Source organism: Odocoileus virginianus, chromosome 20 (assembly GCF_023699985.2).
Source record: "Odocoileus virginianus isolate 20LAN1187 ecotype Illinois chromosome 20, Ovbor_1.2, whole genome shotgun sequence".
Lineage (NCBI taxonomy): Eukaryota > Metazoa > Chordata > Mammalia > Artiodactyla > Cervidae > Odocoileus > Odocoileus virginianus.
In genome coordinates, this window is record NC_069693.1 from 966,029 (window position 1) to 989,864 (window position 23,836).

At 47.9% G+C, this 23,836-nt stretch overlaps 1 protein-coding gene, 1 long non-coding RNA gene and 1 pseudogene across 8 annotated transcripts; 1 reads left to right on the plus strand and 2 right to left on the minus strand.

Annotated features, from left to right (window-relative positions):
* Window positions 1-150: 150 nt before the first annotated feature.
* Window positions 151-23,611, minus strand: ZNF274 (zinc finger protein 274). 4 transcript variants are annotated; one of them, XM_020899794.2, is made up of 8 exons: window positions 23,318-23,611; window positions 22,825-22,900; window positions 21,962-22,088; window positions 21,155-21,250; window positions 5,770-6,252; window positions 2,893-2,984; window positions 1,871-1,997; window positions 151-1,464 (listed from the first exon to the last, which is right to left on the minus strand). In XM_020899794.2, exons 2-8 carry the CDS (start codon window positions 22,855-22,857, stop codon window positions 557-559), a joined length of 1,866 nt encoding a protein of 621 aa, XP_020755453.2. In that variant the 5' UTR covers window positions 22,858-22,900; window positions 23,318-23,611; the 3' UTR covers window positions 151-556. The 4 variants fall into 4 exon arrangements, with proteins under 4 accessions (XP_020755453.2, XP_020755458.2, XP_070307701.1 ...); XM_020899799.2 differs by lacking the exon at window positions 23,318-23,611 and adding an exon at window positions 23,002-23,311; XM_070451600.1 differs by lacking the exons at window positions 21,155-21,250; window positions 21,962-22,088; window positions 22,825-22,900; window positions 23,318-23,611 and adding an exon at window positions 10,353-10,440.
* Window positions 11,533-20,789, plus strand: LOC110141263 (uncharacterized). Of its 4 annotated transcripts, none has more exons than XR_011482324.1 (4): window positions 11,533-11,623; window positions 12,323-13,099; window positions 15,226-19,880; window positions 20,478-20,789. It is a non-coding gene; the product is annotated as an uncharacterized lncRNA (long non-coding RNA). The 4 variants fall into 4 exon arrangements; XR_002315018.2 differs by having other exon boundaries at window positions 19,621-19,880; XR_002315017.2 differs by lacking the exon at window positions 15,226-19,880.
* On the minus strand, window positions 15,851-15,947 carry LOC139030081 (U6 spliceosomal RNA; annotated as a pseudogene).
* Window positions 23,612-23,836: the final 225 nt, after the last annotated feature.

Consider the following 23,836-nt stretch of genomic DNA (forward strand, 5'->3'; position numbering starts at 1 on the left):
CTCCCCTTAAGCACTCCGGGACCATCCCGGGACAAATTCCCGCGTCCACCCAGGGCCCATCCTTTTGTTTCAACATTGCTTCTTTTAACTAAGTCATTAGTGAAAAGATGGTTAATTAAATAGGTGGAAAAAAACACACAGAGACCCTACTACAGAAATATAAAGTTTATTTATCTATGTTCTCTTTCAACCCTTGTCCATATGCATAAATACTTTACCACAAATATCAGTGCAGACTTCTTGGTATCTTTTTTTTAAACTTACATTATAAGCACTTTCAGGTTTCACTAATATCACTTTTAACAACCAATGAACAAACAAATTAGAACAGCAAATCAACTGAGCAAACACCTAGGAGCGAGTGATGTATTCATTAGCATTAACTCCCCACTGCTTTTATTAAGTGCAGGGCGGTGTCCCTGGTCGTCCTTTGGTCTTGAGAATTTCATCACCAGAGACTTTTTATTCATATCCGAATCCCAACCAGGTTTCCTCAGGTGACACTACTGCAAAGGTGACGCCACCTCAAATGGCTTGAGGGCTAGGAGGCAGGCTATTACTTCTTGCATTTCACCCTGCTGTGAGTTTTCTGGTGCCCTATCAGGTGCGAGCTCTGCGTGAAGGCCTTGCCGCACTTGCTACAAGTGTAGGGGCGCTCGCCGGTGTGAGTCCTCTGATGCCGGATGAGATGGGAGCTCTGGCGGAAGGCTTTGCCGCAGTCCGGGCACGGGTAGGGCTTGGCCCCGGTGTGGGTCCGCAGGTGCTGGGAGATGGCCGAGCGGTCGTTGAAAGTCCTCCCGCACTCGTGACACGCGAAGGGTCTCTCCCCGGTGTGAACCCTCTGGTGCTGCCGGAGGGAGGAGCTCTGCACGAACGCCTTCCCGCAGTCCCGACACACATAGGGCTTCTCTCCCGTGTGGATCTTCTTGTGCACCGAAAAGTACCTGGGATTCCGGAACGTCTTCCCGCATTCGCTGCACCGGCACACCTGGCTCCCTTTGTGAATTCGCGTGAAGGTGATCTGCGGGGCGTTCCGGGCACAAGGCCTCCTGCCCCCGTCGCCGCCGCTCTTCACAACCTTCCCAGCGCCGCCGCGCTTTGGAGGAAGCTTTACGCATGCGCCGCGTGTCCCCTTCTTAAGCCGGGGGTCGCGCTTGCGCAAGCGCTTTCTAGGAACAGCCCTCTGAAGGGAAACGCGGCCGCGGTCGGGGCCTGTGCTTGCCTGGGGTTGGGAGCTGTCCCCGGACGGCTGCGGGGGTAGGGTTTTTTCCGAAGTGAGTGTCACCGGTTTCAGCGCTGTGTCCCAAACCCCCGGGGCCCCGGCCTGCAGAGCCTCTCCGGAGGTGGAGGGCCGGGCGTCGTCCGCCGAGGACCACTCCTCCTCCTTCAGGGGGCAGGCGGGCCCCTCCTCAGGAGGGCCGGGCTGTGGTGGTAACTGCTTGCTGTCCAGGGTCGTCTCCCACCCTGAAAGAAACCCAGACTTGTGGAGCGCGTGGAGAGAAAATGCTGAAACGGGTTGACAGTAGGACATAATCAGATATCCAGAAGCTCCCTCCCGCCCCAAGTGCAGCCACGCAGGCTGGGGAGGGAGACCGAAGCACTGAAGCAGCAGAGCTCAGCAGCAGGCTGAGCGTCTGGGTTCTCTCATTCTCCTGGGGTCTGGACAGCAAATCAGTCCTTCACTGGACCCGAAGCTGCCTCTGTTCACACCTTGCCTGCCCCTCTAGGTCTACAGCGTCAGCTAAAGGCCTGGAGGCTGCAAGGGACCCTTGAGGGCACATGTAGGCCTTGCGCTGGGCACAGAGGAGGTATAAGTCTGGACTTAGAGCCTCTGGGACATCCCAGTCCTGGGACTGTGGCGGGGCCTTACCCACAGACACCAGGTGTCCAAAGGTCTCCAGCATCACGTCATGGTACTCAGTCCGCTGCGTCGGGTCCAGCAGCCCCCACTCCTCCGTGCTGAAGTCCACGGCCACGTCCAGGAAGGTCACCGGATCCTGCAACGTCACACATGTGTCTCAGCAGGAAGGTCAGAGTCCTTGGTAGGTACAGAAGAGAGACTTGGGAGGGACATTCCAACAGAGCTCACTGTGCTGGTGTCCCCCAGCTTTGGAGGTTTACTGGGAAACACTGCCTGGGGCCCTAAGAGGTCCAATGAGTGTGTTCTGACAAAACCAGAGTCTGGGGCCCAGGCTGGAGTTCCTTCACAAGGAATACAAGTGCCACAAACTGCTTTCTCTTTCCCCAAGACCTCCCACAGGGAACTACCCCTCGGGTTGCCTCGAGGTGGGGCGGCAGACCAGCTGCAGTATGATCAGTCCTTTCAAGATGCCGACCAGGACTCTGGGAGTAAGAGGTCATCCACTGCCCTATGTGTGGGAAGCACTCTGCCCACAAGGGGCAGAACCTGCTTGAGAAGCAAGAGGCTGGAGCACCTGAATACAGCCATGCCTGAAGCCTGCCTCAGACCACTCATTACACGAGACCACTTCTGTGCTCAAGCCAGGTGTCAGCCCTGACCAAGGCCATACAAACACCATCACTGGCCACTTTCTGAGTCTCAACAGTCAGTAAGACAGGACCAGTCCTGTTTTGTCTACACCCTGGCTCTGGTTATTTTGAAGCAAATACCAGGCTTTGTTTTAGTCACAAACACCCAAGTCTGTGTTTCTAGAAAATGAAGGCTCTTTTAACTCAGATCCAGCTGTCATCTGCATGCCAGGGCTCAAGGCTCCCTGCCTCTCACTTGGCCCTTCTTCCTCTTCTGTCCAGATTTTCTGACTCCGGGTCACTGTGCCCCATCATGGTCTCCAGTGACATTATGGACACTGGATGGCAGGCCTGCCGGGGAAGTCAGGACCAGAGAAGCAAAGTGTGACACTCCCCACTCACCTCAGGCAGTGCCTTTGCGGGCCAGGTGGCCATGTCATTCTCCTGCTGAGCCGCGGGAAGGAGAGTGCCGGGGGGGCCCTGGGTGGGCAGCGCTGGGAAGAGACATCAGGAGAGGGTTAGCAGGGCAAGGGCAGCCCACCTCTGGCTCTGGGATGCCTGGGGCCGGCACACACCCACAGCTCATCCCATCAGTGCCCCCTCTGACCTGTGCCTGAACCCCACGTATGTGACCACAGCACCGGCGTCCCTCCTGCTGGCCCCTCTCCCTGCCTCTCCAAGGACTGTTCTGGAGCCAGGCCTCCACTGAGGCAGCCGTGTCACCGCCACACCACCTCAGCAGCTGGTTTCACACCTTCTCCTCAAACACAGAGACCCACTGCTGGCCTCTGAGTCCTCTCTCCCTCCCCTCCTCCCTCCCTTCCTCCACCCTCCCCATGGAGGGTGGGACTTCCTCTGGCTGCCAGGACCAGACTCATTCCCTCAAACACATCTTGATGCAAATTTTACCAAGTTTCTTCCACCTTAGAAAACAGCTCTGCCCAACTTTGTGATGCTTTGATGTGACTGTCCCCATGTGTCCCCACACGGTCCTTGGGCTTCTATAATGATGTGCTCCCCTCCCCCCACCGCCCCCGCCACTATCAAGGGGACACACAATATGACCCAGGCTGTCGCTTCCTCCTGGCCAAAATGACTGGATCAGGGACAAACCCCGGCCCCCCACCTAGCCGATGAGAGCCAACGAGGCAACTGCTGGAACATATAGGAAAGAGAAATCCCATGCTGGGAGCCCCTACATGAAAACAGTGTGCATTTGAGTGAAGCTACCAGAGGTATGATATAGCAGAGGACAAGCCCTGAAGACATTTGGAACCGCTGGGTCTAGCCATGCCTGAACCTCAATCACTCTGGACATTTTCAATAAATTGTATTTCTCCCTTGGACCACTCTGTGCAAGGGTTCATAGTGGCCAGAGCCAAGAAGTTCAACAGATATGCTGACCAAAAATACAGGGTTCCTTGGAAAGCCTATTCCATCATCTTCTGTAATACTAATTGGTTTCGTTCACCCCCCGTGGTGTGACATGGACTCACTGACTTTCATCTCATGAGCTTGACAACCGTCTTCCTGGCACCTATATTAGTTCCCTGGTGTAACAAGCTGCCATGACAGTGGCTCAAAATAACACGAATTTGCTGTGTTACAGCTATGGAGATCAGAAGTTTGACACAAACTCAAGGGGCTAAAATCAAAGTGCTCCCAGGGTTGTATTTCTTCTGGAGGCTTAGGGAGAATGTATTCCTTGCTCCTTCCAGTTCCCGGAGACTCACTGCTCATGACACTTCCCTTATAGCACCGCTGCTTCAGCTGTCACATCTCCTACTCTGACTGTGACCCTCCTGCCTGTCTTCATAAGGATCCTCGCAATGACCTTGGGTCCTTCCAAATAATCCAGGTTAACCTGTCCATCTCTAGATCCTTAACTTTATCACACATGTGAAGTCCCTCGTCCCTTTCGCCATGTGAGGTTCAAGGGGTTCCAATGTGGGTACCTTTGGGACCCTCAGCCTGCTGACCACAGCACCCCAGACTCGGTGCACATGAAGAGACCACTCCGGCGGCTGCCAGCCCCGCTCTCTGCCCATATCTGCTTCTCCAGGAAGCTCTGTTCTCTGGATGCCACTCTCCAGGCTCAGATTCCCTCCCTCCTCCTCAAGCATCAGAGTCAATCAGTCAATCATTCATTCACTCAAGAAGCATCTTTCGAGTACCCATCATGGACATAGAAAGTGGAGGTGAGCAAACAGGTGTCCGTGTGCTCCAGAGAACTCAGCCTAATGAAGATCAAGTCTCATCAAGACTGGATCCCCAATACATCCCAAACATGTACCATCTCCCTGGCCCACCACTACTGTCACCCACTCTACCCCATTGCTGTCAGATGCATGTTCATGTGTCTGACTCCCATCTTTCTTGCTAGGTTGGAGGCTTGTTGAGCTCACGAGTCCATGAGTCCTGTCTGTCTCAGTCTTCATCTTATCCACAGCCCCCAATGAGTGTGTGGTGTTAGAAGCCACGCCAGAAATACATATACATACACTTCTGTGACTGAGATGGATGCAGCAGGGATCCCAGAAGGATAAAAATGAAGCACATTATATGCTGGCTTCCATCAGAAATGTGTGGAGGGCTCATTAAAGAACACAGTGCCAGGGTGGGAGGGAGGTTCTAGAGGGAGGGGACACATGTATATTTATGGCTGATTTACATTGTTGTACAGCAGAAACTAACATAACACTGTAAAGCAATTATCTTCCAATTAAAAAAAAGGGACGCAGTGCCAGGCCCAGCCAAAAGTTTCAGCAGCTTTGAGGTGGGGCCTGAGACCTTCCATTTCCACAAACAGGTCTAGGGATGAGCCTGTTCTCAAAGTCTTTTGACCTAGTGGTAGTGACAGCTATGTCAGCAAGGAAACATCTAAAGCAGGGGTCCCCAGTCCCTGGGTCACACACAGGTACCAGCCCAAGGCCTGTTAGGAACCAGGCCACACAGCAGGAGGTGAGTGGTGGGTAAGAGAGCAAAGCTCCATCGTTGATCCCCATGGTTTCCATTATAGCCCGAACTACACCGTCCATGCCTGTCTGTGGAAAAACTGTCTTTTACAACATTCCTTGGTGCCAAAAAGGTTGGGGACTGATGATCTAAAACTCTGATTCCCCAAATGGGGTCGGGGAAGGGGAGGAAGCAGATGCCCTTGGCCTGGATGGAGTGGGCACCACCCTTCTGCCACCCGTCAGGAAGCCTGGCTTCCTTCGCTCCCACCCTCAAGACGCCCTCCCAGGAGCAGCCATCTTCCCACCCTTCCATGGAACTCACTTTCCTCCTCAGAGATCCAGGTCACGTCCTCTACCAGGGCCACTGCCTGCCGGCAGTCCACTGGGTGCTGCGACTCCACCCACAGCCGCAGCTTCTCGGGCAGCGCGCCCAGGAACTGCTCCAGCACCAGCAGCTCCAGCATCTGCTCCTTGGAGTGCGCCTCGGGCAGCAACCACTGGTGGCAGAGCTCCCGGAGCCGGGCCAGCGCCTCGCGGGGACCAGCCACCTCCTCAAAGTGGAACCCCCGGAACCTCTGCCGAGCCGTCTCAGGGTCAGCCGTAGCCTTATCCAGAGGCTGAGGGGGCTCCCTGAGAACCTCTGGGCTCAGGCCCTCATCTTCAGCATACAGGGCCCGGATCTGGGCATTCCGGGGAACAGCCATCTCCTGGTTCAGGGTGAGGACTTCAACCACCTCGATCTTCATCAGGCGATTCCCAGTAGGAAAAGGATCCAACTGAGGTTCCAACTGAGCCTCAGGATACTCTGCAAGTTGAAAACAGAGCAAGACAGATGGGCAAAAAAACGCATGAAAAGTTTTGCAACGTTGTTAGCCACCAGGAAAATACAAATCAAAAACCACTGTGAAATACCACTTCCCAGTCTCTAGAATGGCTATTATCAAGGATGGGTGGTAACAGCTGTTGGTGAGGTTGTGGAAAACCTAGAACTCTTGCACACTGGTAGCAGGAATACAGAATGCTACACTACTTAGCAAAACAGTCTGGTAGCTTCTCAACAAGTTACACATAGCTTTATATAATGATACACGAGTTTCAATCCAAAAGAATTAAAAACACATGTCAACACAAAAACCTGTAAAAGAATGTTCACAGCAGCATTATTCATAATTGCCAAAAAAGGAAAACAACTTAAATGTCCGTAAAATGATAAATGAATAAACAAAATAAGATCTATCCATACATACATTTGTCTTTGGTAATAACAAGGAATGAAGTTTTGATACATACCACAGCATGAATGAACCTTGACAACCTTATGCTAAGTGAAAGAAACCAGACACAAAAGGTCACATATGTATCATTCTATTTATATGAAATGTCCAAAATTACCAAATATAGAGAGACAGAGAGTAGATGAGTGGTTTCCAGGAGATGGGAGAGTTGAGGGGATTGGGGGGTGACAACTTCTTTAGGATATAGAAATTGTTTTGAAATGAGATCATACTGATGGTTGTACAACCTTGTGAATATAATAAAAACCACTGAACTGTTACTTTCAAAGGGTGAACTTCATGATATATAAATTATATCTCAACAGAGAATAACAAAAACAACAAAAACCCCAAGAGACAACAAGAATCGTGTTGCTATATATGCCTGCAGCCATGAAGTGAATTGAACCGGATCCCACCTCCATGGGGGCCAAGAATGAAAATATCTGGGAAAGGCAGGGATGCTGGGTCTTCGCATAGAGTCCAGAGAGCATTTGCTAAATGGAACTCCGGGATGGCCCTGAAATGCTAAGGAACGTGCACAAAATAACAGGAAACAAGGAAGTTCTCTACAACTCCAAGAAGAAATGCTAATTCTGAATGACTTAAAGATTTAAAAAATAAATTTAAAAAGGTAAATAAACAAATTATGATTTACTTTCAATTAGACTTGTTTTATAAAGACAGAAATGGCATGGCTGATATCAAGAACAAACCTGCACTTTCATCCTTGCTATTGTAAGTATAAGTGGTTAACCACAGCTCTACTTGGAGAGGAATTTATAGCATGAACTCAAAACCTAACAATGGATGCCTGACTAATCTACTTTTATCAGGAAGCCATCCATAGATGAAGACATGACTTCTGTGATACCCAGAGAATGAACACACAGACAAAGGCCAGCCAAAATGAAAGTGAAAGTGAAGTCACTCAGTCGTGTTCTATTCTTTGGGACCCCATGGACTGTAGCCTGCCAGGCTCCTCAATCCACAGATTTTCCAGGCAAGAATACTGGAGTGGGTTGTCATTTCCTTCTCCAGGGGATCTTCCAGACCCAGTAATCAAAACTTGGTCTCTACCAAAAGCCACCAGGCTCAGTGGTAAAGAGTCCAAGTCCACCTGCCAATGCAGGAGGCATGGGTTCCATCCCTGATCTGGGAAGATCCCACAGGCTGTGGAGCAACTAAGCCTCTGTGTCACAAATAGTTAGACTGTGCTCTAGAGCTGAGGAGCCACAACTACTGAGCCCACGTCCTAGAGCCCCAGCTCTGCAATGAGAAGCCCAAGCACTGCAACAGAGAGTAGACCCCACTCTCCGCCCCTAGAGAAAGGCCAGCGCAGCAACAGCAAAATAAAAGTAAATATATTAAAGTAAAAAAAAAGCTGGCTGAGGGGCCCAGTGGACAAAGCATTTACCTCAATCGGACTCATCAGCGCAGCCGTCCCAGCCGAGTCAGTAGGCAGAGGGGCCTCCGCAGGGAGGCTCCTGTTCCAACCGGGAGACATTCTGGCCGAATGGAGCCCACGCTGAGCCTCTGATCTGCCTCAGAACAGCTGTACCAGCGCCTATCCCACTTGCTATTCCTCAGCACAGCCCATGGTTCCCAAGATCCCCACCAGGGAACTGATCTGAGTACACAAAGAGTTCACAATGGACGCCTAGGAACTTTACCATACTAATCTACTTATGAGCAGGGAGCCAGCCAGAGATGAAGACATGACTTCTGTGATACCCAGAGAATGAATACACAGATAAAGGAAAGCCAGGATAAGACAACAGAACTCCGAACTACAACTTCTGGCAATAAGCCCAGCTCTCAGGACTTGGTTGATAACTTCCAGTTTTTCTTTCTGACCCCCAAGCCAAAAATCTCCAAATAGAATCTTCTCTTTTTTCACCATGATCTCCCCCTTCCAATTTGCTTTACTCTCAGCTCAGTTAGTAAAGAATCTGCCAGCAATGCAGGAGACCCCGGTTCCATTCCTGGGTCAGGAATATCCCCTGAAGAAGGGATAGGCTACCCACTCCAGTATTCTTGGGCTTCCCTTGTGGCTCAGCTGGTAAAGAATCCACCTGCAATGTAGGAGACCTGGGTTTGATCCCTGGGTTGGGAAGATTCCCCTGGACAAGGGAAAGGCTACCCACTCCAGTATTCTGGCCTTGAGATTTCCATGGACTGTGCAGTCCATGGGGTCGCAAAGAGTCAGACATGACTGAGCGACTTTCACTTCTCTTCACTTCAAACACAAAGGACAGTGGTTGACCTCCCCTGCTAGATTCGACTCTTGAGTAATAGCCTCTGCATGTCCTCTTTTGACTGGGCTTTATTTCCACAACACTCACTTCCTGAGCAATGTGGTAAATGATGGAGTAAAACTGGAACACACAGGTAGTATTGAAACACAGGTCAAGAAAGTTGTGAAAGATCCCCGTGTAAGCATTATAAAATTAGTACATTGATTTTAGGGAACACTGGACACTGACAACACTGGAATGTTCCTGTCATATTCCTGTAAAAAGCAGAACAGGAAATTACTGTTGAAAACGAGTCCCCCCAAAAACAACTTCCCTGCCGAGTTTACGCTTAACCTCTCATCCAAAACTGTATCCCCTTTCTTGTACCCTCTGACTTCAATTCCGCGTTAACTGAACATCAATCAGTGTCAGACGACCAAAACTGCTGTGATGGATAGCATCGTACTTTAATACAAACTGAAGCTGTCTGTCCAGGGCAAGATGAGCTAACAGATCCTGGAACCACGGATCACCTGGCCAGAGAAGTCTTGATAAGTCATCTCCAACTGTACGACGCTATGGAGCCTACGAGGCTCCTCTGTCCATGCGGATTCTCCAGGCAAGAATACTGGAGTGGGTTGCCAAAAAACAGGATTAAGAAATGTAAAAAAAAAAAAAAAACGATTATTAACCCCAGCCTCTCCAATCTGTCCCTTTAAAACACTCCCAGGATTTGTCTCCACGTAATAAACCTTTACTTTGCTGCAAACTCCTCCGGTTGGAGTTTGGCTTTCTAAGCCAAGCGCACACGAAGTCAGTTACATTACTGTGGGTAACTGCAACTGCTTAAAAAAAAAAAAAAAAAAAAAAATCTGGGGTTCCCTGGTGGCCTAGTGGTTAAGATGTGGAACTTTCACTGTGAAGCCCAGGTTCGACCCCTGGTCAGGGAACCATCCCGCATTCTGCATGCTGCTTGGCCAAAAAAAAAAAAAAAAATCTGAAAGCAACTAGGAGTAGCGGCTGCTTGTTCGCCGTCTCCGTGCTTTCCCTCGCCGTCTGTGGCCACCCAAGCACCTGCCGCGCGTGTCGCCGCGCACTTAGGTGCGGCGGCTGCGGAGCTGATTTTGGCAGAGCCCATGGCCGCACCAGACGACTGTGTACGAAGTGCGCCCGGCCCCTCCTCCTAACAGTGAAGAGTTTAGACGCCTACTCTCCCTTCACAGCCGCTCCGCCTCCCCTCCAAGTTCTAGGAGCTTACGGTCGCGACTTCCGGCCTGGACGGAAGTACGTCATGCTCCCGCCGCACTACAACTCCCAGGAGCCTCCAAGTCGTGGGACTTCCGGCGCCGCCATATTGAGGCTTTTGGCAGGATTGCGGCGCACTCGCTTCTCACCTCCTCCTCTCGCGTTCCCTCTCCCGGCCTTTCTGGATCAGTGCTGCGGAGCCTCCGTACACACCTTCCCGAGCTGCAAGTCTGTCTTGTTGGGCGACGCTGGGTGTCGGGAGCGCGGCCACTTTCCTCGAGAGTAACGAGCACCTGGATTCCCGACCTATTTTACTCCCCCGCCCCCACATTCTTTCCCTGTCTCCTTAGGACTTTTTTTGTCTTCCTTTCTCCGAATTTTCTGATTACACACCTCGACTAGGCAGCGGCCTCCACGGACCTCACAGGTTTTGCCCGTTGCTGGCGCGTGATCCGACGAGTGAGTCAGCTCGGGGTCAGAAGTCGCCCAGTGCCAGCTGGGGCCGCCCATCCAGACTGGCCTTGGGCGCTCCAGGATTGAAAAACAGCTCCTAGGCCACGCTGTCACTTAACAGCCGCTGCCCGGTCACTCCTTTCCTACTTTTAAAGTGACTTCTTCCTTGATGAAAATCATGACAGACATTTGACCTTCCATTTCCAAACCCTTCCCCCAACTTTCTCTCAAATAAGGCTTTGAGTTAGTTTCATGTGGATGCTTGCCTGCCTCAGTTCATACCTGCGTTATCTTGAGCATTTCTTTAGTTCCCTTCCTGTTACTCAGGATTTCTGGAGGCTTATTCCCTCCTGGATGGACATGAGTTTGAGTAAGCTCTGGGAGTTGGTGATGGACAGGGAAGCCTGGCGTGCTGTAGTCCATGGGGTCGCAAAGAGTCGGACCCGACTGAACGACTGAACTGATTCCCGCCTCCCCGCCCAGTCATTCTTGACTTGAAAGTACAGTTTTTTCTTTCAATTACAGCTCTTAAGGCTTGGAATTTCTCTCTGAGCATAACAAGGTGGGGCTCCCTAGGGGCTCCGTGCTGGGCCACAAGCACCATTTTGAGTAATAATCATGCATGACACTTAAAAACCTTAATTCTCCACATTGCTCAATAGCTTTTTAATTTATGAAGTTTCCGTTTTTTATTCCTTGGTTAATCAGAGGGATTTTTATTTAGTGCTTTCTCCCTTATAAAAAAGTTGGGTTCTTTCTATTCTACTTCATTCCCTCTAACTGCGCCCCTTCTTTAATCTGGAGCATATGTTTACTTCCTCCCCATCGCTGGGAGCGCCAGCTATCCTCCTTTGTTGCCGAGTCAGTGTCCGCCCTCTCCCTGCTGGAGCAGCTCTTCAGGGGGACACTGGTTGTGCAGTTACCATAAACACCTGCTGGATGCTGTGCAGTACCTGAAATGGCCGTGGTAAGTGGCACTCCAGGCACCTCAGTCCTCTCTCATTTCAGGACCAACTGCCCAGTCCCTCTACAGGTAACCCTCAATGCTGTTTCGGCCCCACTTGACAGAAAATGAAAGCTCTGTGTACTAGCTAGCAAGACTGAACCTGGATCCACACCTCACTCGAGCAGGGCTGACTGACCTACCCATTTGCCTTGGGAGCTGCATAAAAGGATCCCTCAGCCACAAATCCCAAGTGCTGGCTTTCAACCCACCAGCTGAAAAACCCCCAGGGGGTGGGGGTAGGATTGGGGGAATTTAGTTCCCCCATCTGCAATTCCCTATCTAGCTAGGGGGCTATTTTACAAATTCACTCAGCCTTTGGGCAAGGGGCTTAATCCTTCTGGGCCTCAGTTTCCCCACCCTAAGTGATTAGGGACCTTAAGGCAGGTACTGCAAAGTCGTAAAGGCTGATGGGAGCTGTTGTTTTCTTCTCTCATGCTCTCTCCGCTACCTTCAGGTAAGCTCGCTCTCTCTCAGTGCCCAGTTTTCTAGTGAAAGCTTTGCTACCAGACCACAAAAATAATAGTAACTAATTACAATGTCCTTCTACCAGCTTGTTGGGGAGCGCAGGGGCAGCTCCCCTCATCCCTGTTGCACCCTCCCTTTGTTTAGGATGCCCTCAGCTCACCCTGTCTCCTCCTTTGTCCATTTCTTACTTCTCAGCTCTGGACATCTTGCTTCATCACCTTCTAAACATGTCTACCCTCACTGGCCTGCTGAGGCTGCTAACTGGGTCTCACGCATTGGAAACTCCTAAGCCAAGCCCAGAGGAGGATGTGCCAAAGCTGTTGATGATCATCTTTACACAGTCGGCCTTCAAATCAGTAACAGCAGCTACCATTTCATGAAGCCCTCCAAGGACCTGCCTGGGCTTTTACAGCACCACAGCCCCATTAAGCAAGTGACCAACTTTTACACAGATCCATGCTGGGAGAGGCTGAGACTCTGCAGAAGGGAGCACCTGGGAACCAAACCCTGTTCTTTTATGCCTTTTATACCAAAGAGGGCTTCACATAGCTACAGTCTTTTCCTCAAATGTGCCCAAGAGTGTCTCATCCAGAAGTCACTGCACTTGCTACCTGCCTGCCAGGTGATGTCTTTCCTAACATCTGTGCCTCTCCTTCCCCATCCAGCTCTCAGGTCAGATGTCATCTCGGAGTTATCTTCCCACCCAGTTCTAAACTAGTATTGCCCACCCGTGCTTCCCTACTCCTGTATCTTCCCCATATGTATACTCTATTTTTTCTTCATACCATTGATTACCACCTTTAAGTATCTGGCTCATTAATTTCTCTCTCCACCCTCTCTAGAACAGCACTGCTCAGGGGAACGTTCTTTGGTGAAGGAATATTCCAGATCTGCACTGTCCAACATAGTAGTCGTTAGCTGCAGGTGACCAGTGAACATTTGAAAGACCAGCACAACTAAGGAACTGAACTGGTAAGTTTGTTTTAGTAGGTTTACATTTACTCAGCAACACAGGCTAGTAGCTTCTCTGTAATGAGTGTAAGCCCAGTGAGACAGGGGCCTTTCCACCCTGTTTATCATGGTGACCCTTCCCTGTACCAGCACTTTGCATTTTGGCAAGTGATCAAGCAGTATTTGTTGACACATCACAGCTTCTAAGTGCTTTGGTGAACAGTGCACCAAGACATTTGGGCCTTTCAGCCTTATGCTTGCCCATATTTCAAATTTCAGGAAATCTCAGTGGCACTGAAATTGTGTCCCATCTGTAAGTTATGGGAAGATAGCTGCTGCTGCAAAGTTCCCATCTTTTACTTGGGAGCCTAAGCAGGTCATGGGGTAACAGGACCTTGGTTTAAACCCCCACCTGCTTCTTCCCAGATAAGCCAGGTCAGGGACTTGGTTCATGCTCCCCCAGCATGAATGGGTCTGTGGAGTTTCTCTGGGGCTGCTGGCTGGAATAATTATAGGACTTAAGAACGGGACTTCATGCACTTCTAGCCTTTTAACCCCTCAAAAGAAGTCAGTGTTTTTACATACTTAAGTCTTACATGGCCCTCTAACATAACCTTCTCCAAACAGAGCCTGCTCATTCCTTGCCAATTTATTCTTAGGTTCCATTTCAAAAAAATATCAGTAACAAAACCTTTCCTCTATGTTAAAGTGGTTTTCCTGCTTTAAGCCACAGGTATTAAGTTTCTGTATTTTATACTCTGTTGCAGCTGCTCAACTCTTGTAACTATTTCAGAGGAGAAGTTTTTTTTTTAAAACACATTATCTAAAAATAGATAAAAACAGGTGCTCATTATTACAAGCTACAGATATTTTCTCCTTTTCAGTATTTTTCTTATTTTGTGCTTTAGTGAGAACAATGCTATGTATAGGCTGCAGAAAGAACCTGTTAACAAATCACCTAGTGTTCTGTCATTGAGTAGCTCATGTTCTATGGAATCCTGTCTTTTAATAGGAAGCTAGACAATATTCACTGCCTGGGTTAATACAGAGATGCAACTAATTATCTACTTTGTTCTAAGGAAAAGTTGGTTTTAACATTTCTCTTGGGCCACCTTTACACTTTTCCAGAAATCCTTCCATCTTATTGTTTGTTCACTCCTGTACTTAACAAATAGCTACTGAGCCCCATGCTGTGTCAGGAGCTGGTGACACAGCAGGAAGGTGGCAGTCTTCCATTTTATGCACATAGTTACTGGCAGGACCTCTCAAAGTGGAAGGGCACCCTCTCACCCAATTTCCTTCTCTGGAGACAATCACATCCTATAGTTCTGTTTTCCCAGTGGTAACAATTGCTATATTAATACCTGGTATATGTTTGCCTGTATATTTTTAAGGGAAAAAAAAGACATTGGTATCCTGTATGTCTGTACATCTTTATATACATTAAGGCGGGCTTCCCCTGGTGGCTTAGATGGTGAATCTGCCTGCAATGCAGGAGACCCAGGTTTGATCCCTGGGTTGGCAAGATCCCCTGTTGAAAGGAATGGCTACCCACTCCAGTATTCTTGGCTGGAGAATTCCATGGACAGAGGAGCCTGGCAGGCTACAGTCCATGGGTTGCAGAGTCGGACAGGACTGAGTGACTAACACTTTCACTTCACATGTTCACCTTAAGGTATCTATATTAAAAGGTATATACTTTTAAGAAACACAAATATCTCTTGGTGATTGTTTCATATCAGTACATAAAGCTGGCTTATTCTTCATTTTTTGGCCATACCAGATGGCAAGGGGATCTTAGTTCCCCAACCAGGGACTGAACCCACATGCCTTGCAGTGGAAGAGCTGAGTCTTAACCACTGGACCACCAGGGAAGTCCCGAGCGGGCTTATTCTTTTGACATTTGTTTAAAACACTACAATGGGAACATGTATTGCTGAATATTTGCATCGTTTCTTTTCTCTGTATAGGTTTTTAACTTGCTATTTATTTACTCTTATCTATCCAGAAAATGGGCTCTTTTTTTCTTCTTTATTTCTGACTTACTGTTTTTATCTTATTTTTCCTCAGAACTCTTAGAAGTTTTTTTTCTCCTCAAAAAAAGTTTGAGTCCAATGCTTAGTTCATTTACTTTCCTTCTTTTTCAGTTAATAGTTAAAGCACTTCAGGTCTTGAAATTACTCCAGAGACTGTACCTGGACACTAGAGAAGGTGGTCCTCAGATAACTGGATTAAGGTTACATGGGTCCTAGAGAGCAAATGGATGGTAACAGAACATGAAGTATTCTTGAATAAACACTGCACAGTATGTGACCACACCCTGATAGGCTGGATTCCTGCCAAAACATGTTTGATAGCCATTCAAGGTTATAGACTTTTGACCTTATCCCCAGGAATGTGACCATTTCAAAGTTCTTTGTAGCACTATTTAAAAATTTCTTATATCATCCCTTACCTACACTCCCCTGGGAGCCTGGCCTAGTCTTCAGACTCTCCTCTTTGAAGATTTCCTCATCTCTTGTAATTTTTCCAACTGTTTATTCACTCAACAGTTTTCTGAGCTGTAACGTCAGTCATTTCCTAGCAACTGGGGACATGCAAAGGAAACTGAAATAAGGATGCCTGGCTCACTCGTGCTACTTAACATTTGTTCTAGATGTTCAGATAGATAATAGAACCCAAATTGGAGAAACAGAACCTGTTTTACTATATATTCATACAGTTGACCCTTCACATCTGTCTATACTTCACAATTTCATTGTATTTTTTTAAAGTAACATGAAGTGCTTCACGAGTGGCCTGTTATTCTTGTACAGGGGCCATGCTAATCCTCTCTGTTCCAATTTTAGTATGCATGCTGCTGAAGCAAGCGCTGTACTGCACCATTTTATATAAGGGACTTGAGCATGTACAGATTTTGGTATCTGTAGGGTCCTAAAACAATCCCCCATGGATATCAAAAGATGGCTGTCCTGATGTGATCAAGGTTTTAGAATTTGTCTTTCTTATGACAATCTGGTGTAAAAACAGAATGAGACATTTCATTTCTATTATTCAGTGTGGGTCTCTTCAGTCTGTTTTTCTGTTGTTCTGTCAAACAAGGGGAAAGCTAAGATGAATGATCTGCCTGCACAGATTACATTGAGAATCTGCTCTCATATGAGTCCTCTGATGTTGAACACAATGAGGACTCCTACTGAAGGGCTTCTTGTCAATGGGTTCTGTGACTCCTCATGCCTTACATTGATTACATTCTCAGACACTCTCCAATATCTACTTCTATAATATTGAAAATAGAGCTGTTTATGAAACCTCTCCACAGCAACCATTTCCCCGTGATTTCAGAGTTCTCAGATATAGTGATTTGATTTAAGAACTTTTCCAAACAGAATACAACTGGAATTTTTTGTCCAGTATGAATTCTCTCAAATTAGGCTATAAGCATTTCCTGCTGTGTTTCCTGGGATTTCTTCTGTTTGAGTTCTCATGTTGAAAAACACATGATGAAAAGGACTTCCTCTATTTGAGGTTTTTCCATGTGAGTCTCCTTTGTGAACTGAGCTAAAACCAAGTTTCCTTACACTAAACATATTTATTTACTCTTGTTCCTGAAAGAATTATCCTTTGTATAAAACAAATGATTTCCTACATCCTCCACATGTTGGTTTTATAGCCCATGTGAGTCCTCTCAAGCTACACAAAAAATCTTGAAAAGAATTTCCTTCTATTCCTCCCAACAATACAATCTTCTTATACTAGCCTTTTTTCCCTACTAATGTCTATACTAATTTGAGTTACCACATTCATATTTGCAGGGCTCTTCTGCTTAAATTCTTGACAAATCAAAAAAAAAATTTAACTGTCCTGCAGGCTTTCCTACAATTATGACCTTCAGAATAGTGTCTTTATTCCATTGCATTGTCCCTAATGTTTGAATCTATATAGATTATGTCTCAAGATATTCCACCCAAGCCACACATATGGTAGGTAATACTTTCTTGAAAGAACATTGAGTGAGAAGGCTTAAGATGTGAGTGCGATCAAATATTTCTCCACACTCCTTATCTTCACAGCATCTTTTCAAATTAGTGCCTTTTTGAAGATTAATTCCATGTCTTAAGTGTTTACCCAGGTTCCTTTCTACTTCAGCCACTGCCTGTGCTGCCATTTTTGCTGTCATGGAGAGCTAAGACACATGCAAACTGGGCTGCATTAGTGAGACCTAGCTTTCATTCAGTTCCAGTTCTCTTCCTTGAGGAGAGGCACAGCTACAGTAGTGCTGGGAGAAGGGGACCACTGAAGGAGATGGTTCTCTTAACAGTAAGCAGGCCATTCCGAATACCTGACTCCCATGTTTTTATGCACTGCCTGGACCTCAGACAGGGGCATGCCACTGGCTTCACAGACCTTTACTTGGGTGTTTCTAAGTCACCTCCTATTCATACTTCATTAATAGAACCAGTCAGGACATGGTACAGTTGCAAAAACATGTGCATTTAGGTGGAAGCTATTAGGTAGTTCTTTGTACGATTCATCCGTTTGCTTAAAATTGTTTCAACATTAAAAAAAAAAGTCAGAGAACCTGTTTCCACCCTTCAGAAGTCTTGGCCTTTACTAGACTTCCATGTCACTGACCGATGCCAAAAACTCCATAGTAGTAATACCTGTTTTCAGTTCAGTCACTCAGTTGTGTCCAACTCTTTGTGACCCCATGGACTGCAGCACGCCAAACTTCCCTGTCCATCACCAATTCCTGGAGCTCACTCAAACTCATGTCCATTGAGCCGGTGATGCCATCCAACCATCTCATCTCTGTTACTGTATTTTAAAAATGAGATACTGATATATTTAAAAAGTGTGTATGAAAAATGCAAATAAATACATACATTACAAAGAAGAGTCACAAGAAATCCCTTCAAGTCTTCACCTGTGAGCAGTTCTTTGCAGCTTCCTTTCCTGTGCCCTCCTGATCAGTTACTCAGCTGGCCCCATTGGATCCACCTTGCATGATGAGCCACCTTCTCCCAGCCCTGTTGCTACTCTCTTGGGGCAGATGTTAACTGCCTCTTCCCCATGTGCTACTACTGCAGCTCCCTGCCTGCTTGCATCTGGGTCCTTCTGTCCTCAGAGTGAGCTGTAAGAAGCACAGCACACACCTACTCAAGAAAGGTCAAACCTCCCTGACAGTGGAGGCCCCAAACTTAACTTGCCTATCAGTACTCCTCAGTTACTTCCTTCCAGAAGTTACTTTCCACTCCCAGAATGTGCCACCCTTGCTCCATTCTCAGGGTAACCCCAAGTGGCGTTTCTGCACCTGGAAACTAAGCTCTTTGCCTTGATTCTTGCCCGTCTGCCGACTTTCTGTTCTTCAGGCATTGGCTTAAAATCTTGGCCCTGCAGTGTCCCCTGACCCCACCTCTAGACTAATTTCCTGTTGCTCCCTGCTTTACACCATGTTCTTTTTCTTCGTCCATACCACTAGTTAACTGGTGTTTACTTGGTTACATCCGTGTAGCATGTTGGTAGAAGGTGTTCATCTGTTAGATGGAGGAGTCTACAATCACAGGGATTACATTAGGTCTTTTGCTTACTACCAAGTACATACTTCTCTTTTTTATATTGCATAGGACACAAGGGGCCTTCCACAAATATTTCTGAGGTCAAGGGGAGATGGTGGAGGAAGAACATCACATAAAGGATTCTTTGTGATGCAGCATAAACATGTTAGGCACCTATCACCCCAGGCCTAGCTTGTAACACAGGATTTCTTGTTCTAGGACACCACCCCTGAATCTCCCATCCCTTGGGAAGCCAGCTTTTCTGACATGTGCAGACCCTTAAGTGCCCAATGTCCACCCCACCCCCACCCCATGGCAGCTAGATTCAGGAAACTGCTAGATCATCCAGAGATGCATGGCTGGAAGGTCATCACCAAAGATGCAGGCCAGGTACAGATTTCACAGCTGGACACTGAAAGTTCCAGGTAGTTCCAAAGCCACTTGCATTAAAGCACAGAGAACAGAGGGGAACAGAAGAAGTTCTCCTTACAAAGCCAACACACTGATAGAGAAATGTCCAAAAATAACAAACACAAAGAAAACCACCCACCTCCCCAATGTAATTTATGAACGTTGAAGCAGAAATCCTAAAAAAGTTAATAGACATCAGGACATTACAACAGGGGCACATCTATAATTATGTCACTGTTAATTTTTCAAATGAGAAAATCTCCATGATCCCTTTGGAGGGGGAAAATTGAGACTATTTACTAATTTTCATTTACTAGAAAGGGTGAGATGACTGTTCCTTTATCCAGATAAAAAGTGATATGAATCAAAGCAGAATCCAGAAACTTTCCCTTTTAAGTCAGAGACCAGATACTTAAAATCGTCACATTCTCAGCCCAGTGTTTCGGAAGCAGTAGCTGTGAGGAATGTAATTACCTCCTCACCTACCTTGAATGCAAAAGAAGTAAAATAATACTTGCCAGTAATATGACTCTGTACTGAGAAAATTAATGATAACCTAACAAAACTGTTAAGAATTTAGCAGCAGGATAGGTTCATCTGCAGCAACTACGCAGGACTGTAAGGAAGGAGTAACCTGAGCAGATAAGACAGCAACTGGAGGGAATGCCCAACTGCACGAGGAAAGCCTAACCAGCGCGGTGAGGGGAGTGGATCCCTCCTTGTACACCTATGTCAGAACTCGACTGAGACCAGCTCTGATCAAATTTCTGAATGCAGTTAAATGTAATATACATTCTAACAGCATGTTCTCAGTGAATCCTGACAAGCTGATGGTAGGTATTCATCTGGTTGAGAACAGATAATAGGTTTTTTTAATTTAAAAAAAATGAGGGCCTACCATTTATCCAAGGTTATAAAGCTACAGTAATATGGTGTTTACTAAGATACTGACAAAGATCAAGGGACCATAAGGGGCCAGGAAGGCCTGCATGCAACAAATAGTGACTATGAGAGAGATGATAAAGATGGTGGTCCAATAATCAGAAAATGGCACTGAAAAAACTTGTGCACCACATCAATTACACCAGGAACCTAGTACATGAAACAGCTAAACAGAACCCAAAAATACCATAATAAAGTATTTGTACAATCTGCCCATGTATGGCATGAAACCTAGATTAGGAATAAAGACAGATCTGAAAGAAAAAAAATCTGAAATCATAAAACTAATTTATGGAGACTAAATAAAGGTAGGAGATACGTATTGGACTGTTATCTGCAGTGTTAGTATCCATAATATATAGTAGTCCTCCCCACCACCACACACAAAAGACAAACCAACAGAGGAAAAAAAAAGGAAAACAGAAAAACTCACAAAAGCGAAAGTACAAATAATCTGAAACCAAACTGAATATATCTTTTCCTTTCAGATCTGTAAACCTTAAAAACAGGACCAGTATCAGTCACCAGTATCTTACAAAGAGGAAAACGAAGTCTCGTGTTTTTGAGCAGCTATATGTATTTTAAAGGAACTTAAGACAGCAACTTGTTGCTACCAAATTTTTTCACTTATATCTTGGTTGATTCTACATTCTATTTCTAGAAATGCTATCTACACAAAAAACCCAACTCGACTGTGCAAAAAATTGTATGCAAGGATGTTCTGCAGCCACTTGAATGTCCATCAAGAGAAAAAAGTCAAATGTGGTCTATACTGCATTTGTGAAAATGAATGATGCAAACCTGTCTCCACTGAGTATGGTTATACCCCCCAAAACATAAACTTACATAAATGTAAACATTGAAACAAATCTGGCCAGAGCCACACAGCAGTTACCAGAGATTACAAAAGGGAAGGGCAATAGACCATGAGTGAAGCAGGGTGAGGACGCCCCTACTGCCAACCTGGCACCGGCAAGAGGTTCCCATTCAGCCAAGCAGTGCCCCCGACTGAAGCCAAGGAAAATGCAGAGCTTGATTCAGCATGTTTGCAGCTGCTCCTCACAACACCCCACTAGGGGTTTCCCCATCCACCTCCTTTGCTGAAACACTAGTTCCTGACTAACCGGGACTCCCACACCAGGACTCCCATGTGCCTGGTTCTCACCTGAAAAGGTGTCTTGAGGAATTCCTCTCTCCACCGACCAGAGCTCTTCCTCTTCCTCTAACTGAGATACCACATCTGGCTTGGAAAGCTGATGTTCTGCCCAAGGGAAAAGAGACAGTGCTTGGGGGTCTGTGTTCGGGAGAAAGTACTTTCCTGCTGTAGCAATTCTGTCCCTGTGTTCTCCCCGGTAGAGACGGCTTCTGGTCTAGGGCAGTGTTGCTAACTCCACCCATCCCCTTTGCCAGCTGCTTCCTTTTCTGGATTCTCTTGACTGTAATGGAGGCAGGGGGACTTGGTTTTGGTCAGTAAAACACTAAGGGAAGTTTGTCAGCTGGGGGCTTATGGCAAGTGTGACAGCTATAGAAAGAACTAATCAGGGCTGCCCCTGCGTTCCTTTCTGCCTTAAACTTGGATGGACATAATGCTTGGCATCAGTCAGGCACATGCTAACCTAAGAATGAAAACTTCACACTAACCATGCAGAGATGGAAGGGAGCAAGGCCTTTGATGATACACCTGAGCTGGTGACACACCACGTTCTGGAATTCTTGTTACAAAAATAGTAAGCATACATCAGCAGTTGGAAACATCCCCGATAGGCCTACCTCCCTGGTACTGAACACCTCTGAGGGGTGGACTAGGTAAAGTTTCAAAAGTTATATGTAAAGTTGCCCTTTCCCTCAGGCTCCAGGGCCTTGACCCTTGAACTTGGATCCCTGCAGACTGAGCCAAAGCAGACACACACTTCAAAGGCACATATTGGGGCTGCAAAGCAGAAATCTTTATTGACACAGAGGCCATCCTTACCCACTGAGACCAGGTTCCTGTAGTTCTCCAGCATCACCTCCCTGTACAGGGACTTCTGTTCGAGGTCCAGCTTTCCCCACTCATCTGGGGTAAAACCCAAGGCCACATCTTCAAAGGTCACTGGTTCCTAAAACCCACAGGTGCCTGTTCAGCCAGGGCCTGTTGTCACCCATGCTGACAGGAGGAGGAGGGTGACTGAGCACATGTAGGTACAATTAACAATGTGACGCAAGCATTCCAGATGTCTCATCACGAGTTCCTGAATTTGTCTGAAACAGCAAACCCAAGCTTGATCCTATCAGGTCACAGCAAGTAGGACAACCCATGTGGTCAGAAAACATTGCTCATTCTCTGAAAACCTTTCCATTTCTTACTAACCTGAGGATTCCAACAGTGGTATCAGGTATATCCTTTCTCTTACGGAATTCCGTGAGCTAAACCAGCATACTTCAGCCTTTAGCCTCCATCCACTGGCTATTCTGCTGCTACTTCCTTCACCTATAAGGGATTCACCCCCATCTCTCTCTTCACCCAGTGACTAAGCTTTAACTCCAAAGTACTACTGAAACCTAAGTGAAGCCTGATTCCTGCTTACACCTGCCAATGGCTTTCCCCGCTCCGTTTAAAAGATAAGTTAGAATCCCCCGCGGTTTGTCCTCTATTCTATTCCCTTGAAAAGCTAAGCAACTTGCTATCCCTCCGCCCACTAGGGTCTCTCCTCCTCCTGCAGTCCCCCTCCCCTTACCTAGATGCTAGGGGGCCTGGGGGCATCTCAGGGAACGCGTGTGCCTGCGTCACCCCTCCATCCCCGCTCCCAAATCCAGCGGTAGACTCTGAAACTTTATCAAGAAACCTCTACTCACACGGAACCAATCCGTCGGAAGCCCGGAGGCCATAACTTCCTCTTCCTCAACGAGTCCCGTGGGAGTAGGCAGAGTCCTAAGAAGGTCGAATTTGGGAGGTGGAAGGGGCGTGAGGGTTAGACCAAGGCCCCCGCCCCCTCGACCCAATCAACAGGAAATGACAGGTCTAACACCAACCTCGGAAAATGCTTTAAAAAGTCGTCTCCACCTGTTCTCGAACACACAAAGGGGCGATTTCCCAGCCTCCTCACCCAGACGGAGTCGGCCCCCTACCCAGCCCGCAAGCGCCCGGATGGGGTCGGCCCGTCTCGCGCCCCTATGGGCCCCGAGTCCCCGACTCTTGCTGCCCTAAAGGCCCTACGGCGGACGGACGGCAGACAAGGCTGGCTGTGGGCTCCTGCGATTGGCGGGGTAGCGGCCGCAACTGGGCGCTTCCCGCGGAGCGGCCCTGGAACACAGCCCCCGACGGGCGCAGGTTTCGCGCCACACTCACCCTGCGCGCGCGCCGCACAATGGCGCCTGTCAGCCCCCGGGTAAGTGAGTCAGTGCGTCCATTTGGACTACAACTCCCAGAGATCCCCGCGGCGCGGCGCACTTCACGTTGCGGGCGGCGGACATCTTGGCGGCCAACTCGGGGCGGTAGGCGAAGCCCCGGTCGCGGAAAGAGCGCCCTTGGCGATCCTGCTGGTCAGGAGGAAGCCTTCGAGGGGCAAGTCGGGCCGCTGGTGGGTTCCAGCACCTGCATGGGCGGCGAGGCAGGCTGAGAGGGAGCCTCGCCAAGCCTCGAGGGCTGCAACGCGTGGGACGAATCGGAAATGGAGAAAGGGAAGGCGTGGGAGGGGCAGGGCCGGAAGTTCTGAGGGGCGGAGCGCTTCTCACTTCTAACGCAGGGAGAGGAGGGGCGGGCCGGAAGTGCTTTGAGGCAGCGGTAAAGTTGGTCCCTTTTAGGCTCAGCAGTCAAGAATTGGCCAGCAGTGCAAAAGACACAGAAGATGGGGGTTCGATTCCTGGT

Coding starts and splice junctions, on each gene's coding strand:
- ZNF274 (XM_020899794.2), bottom strand. CDS start 22,857: ATGGCCTCCGGGCTTCCGACGGATTGGTTCCGT. Junction 22,089..22,824: donor TTCCGACGGATTGGTTCCGT/GTGAGTAGAGGT, acceptor TGTGGGTTTTAG/GAACCAGTGACCTTTGAAGA. Junction 6,253..21,154: donor TCCTCAAGACACCTTTTCAG/GTGAGAACCAGG, acceptor TTCAACTTGCAG/AGTATCCTGAGGCTCAGTTG.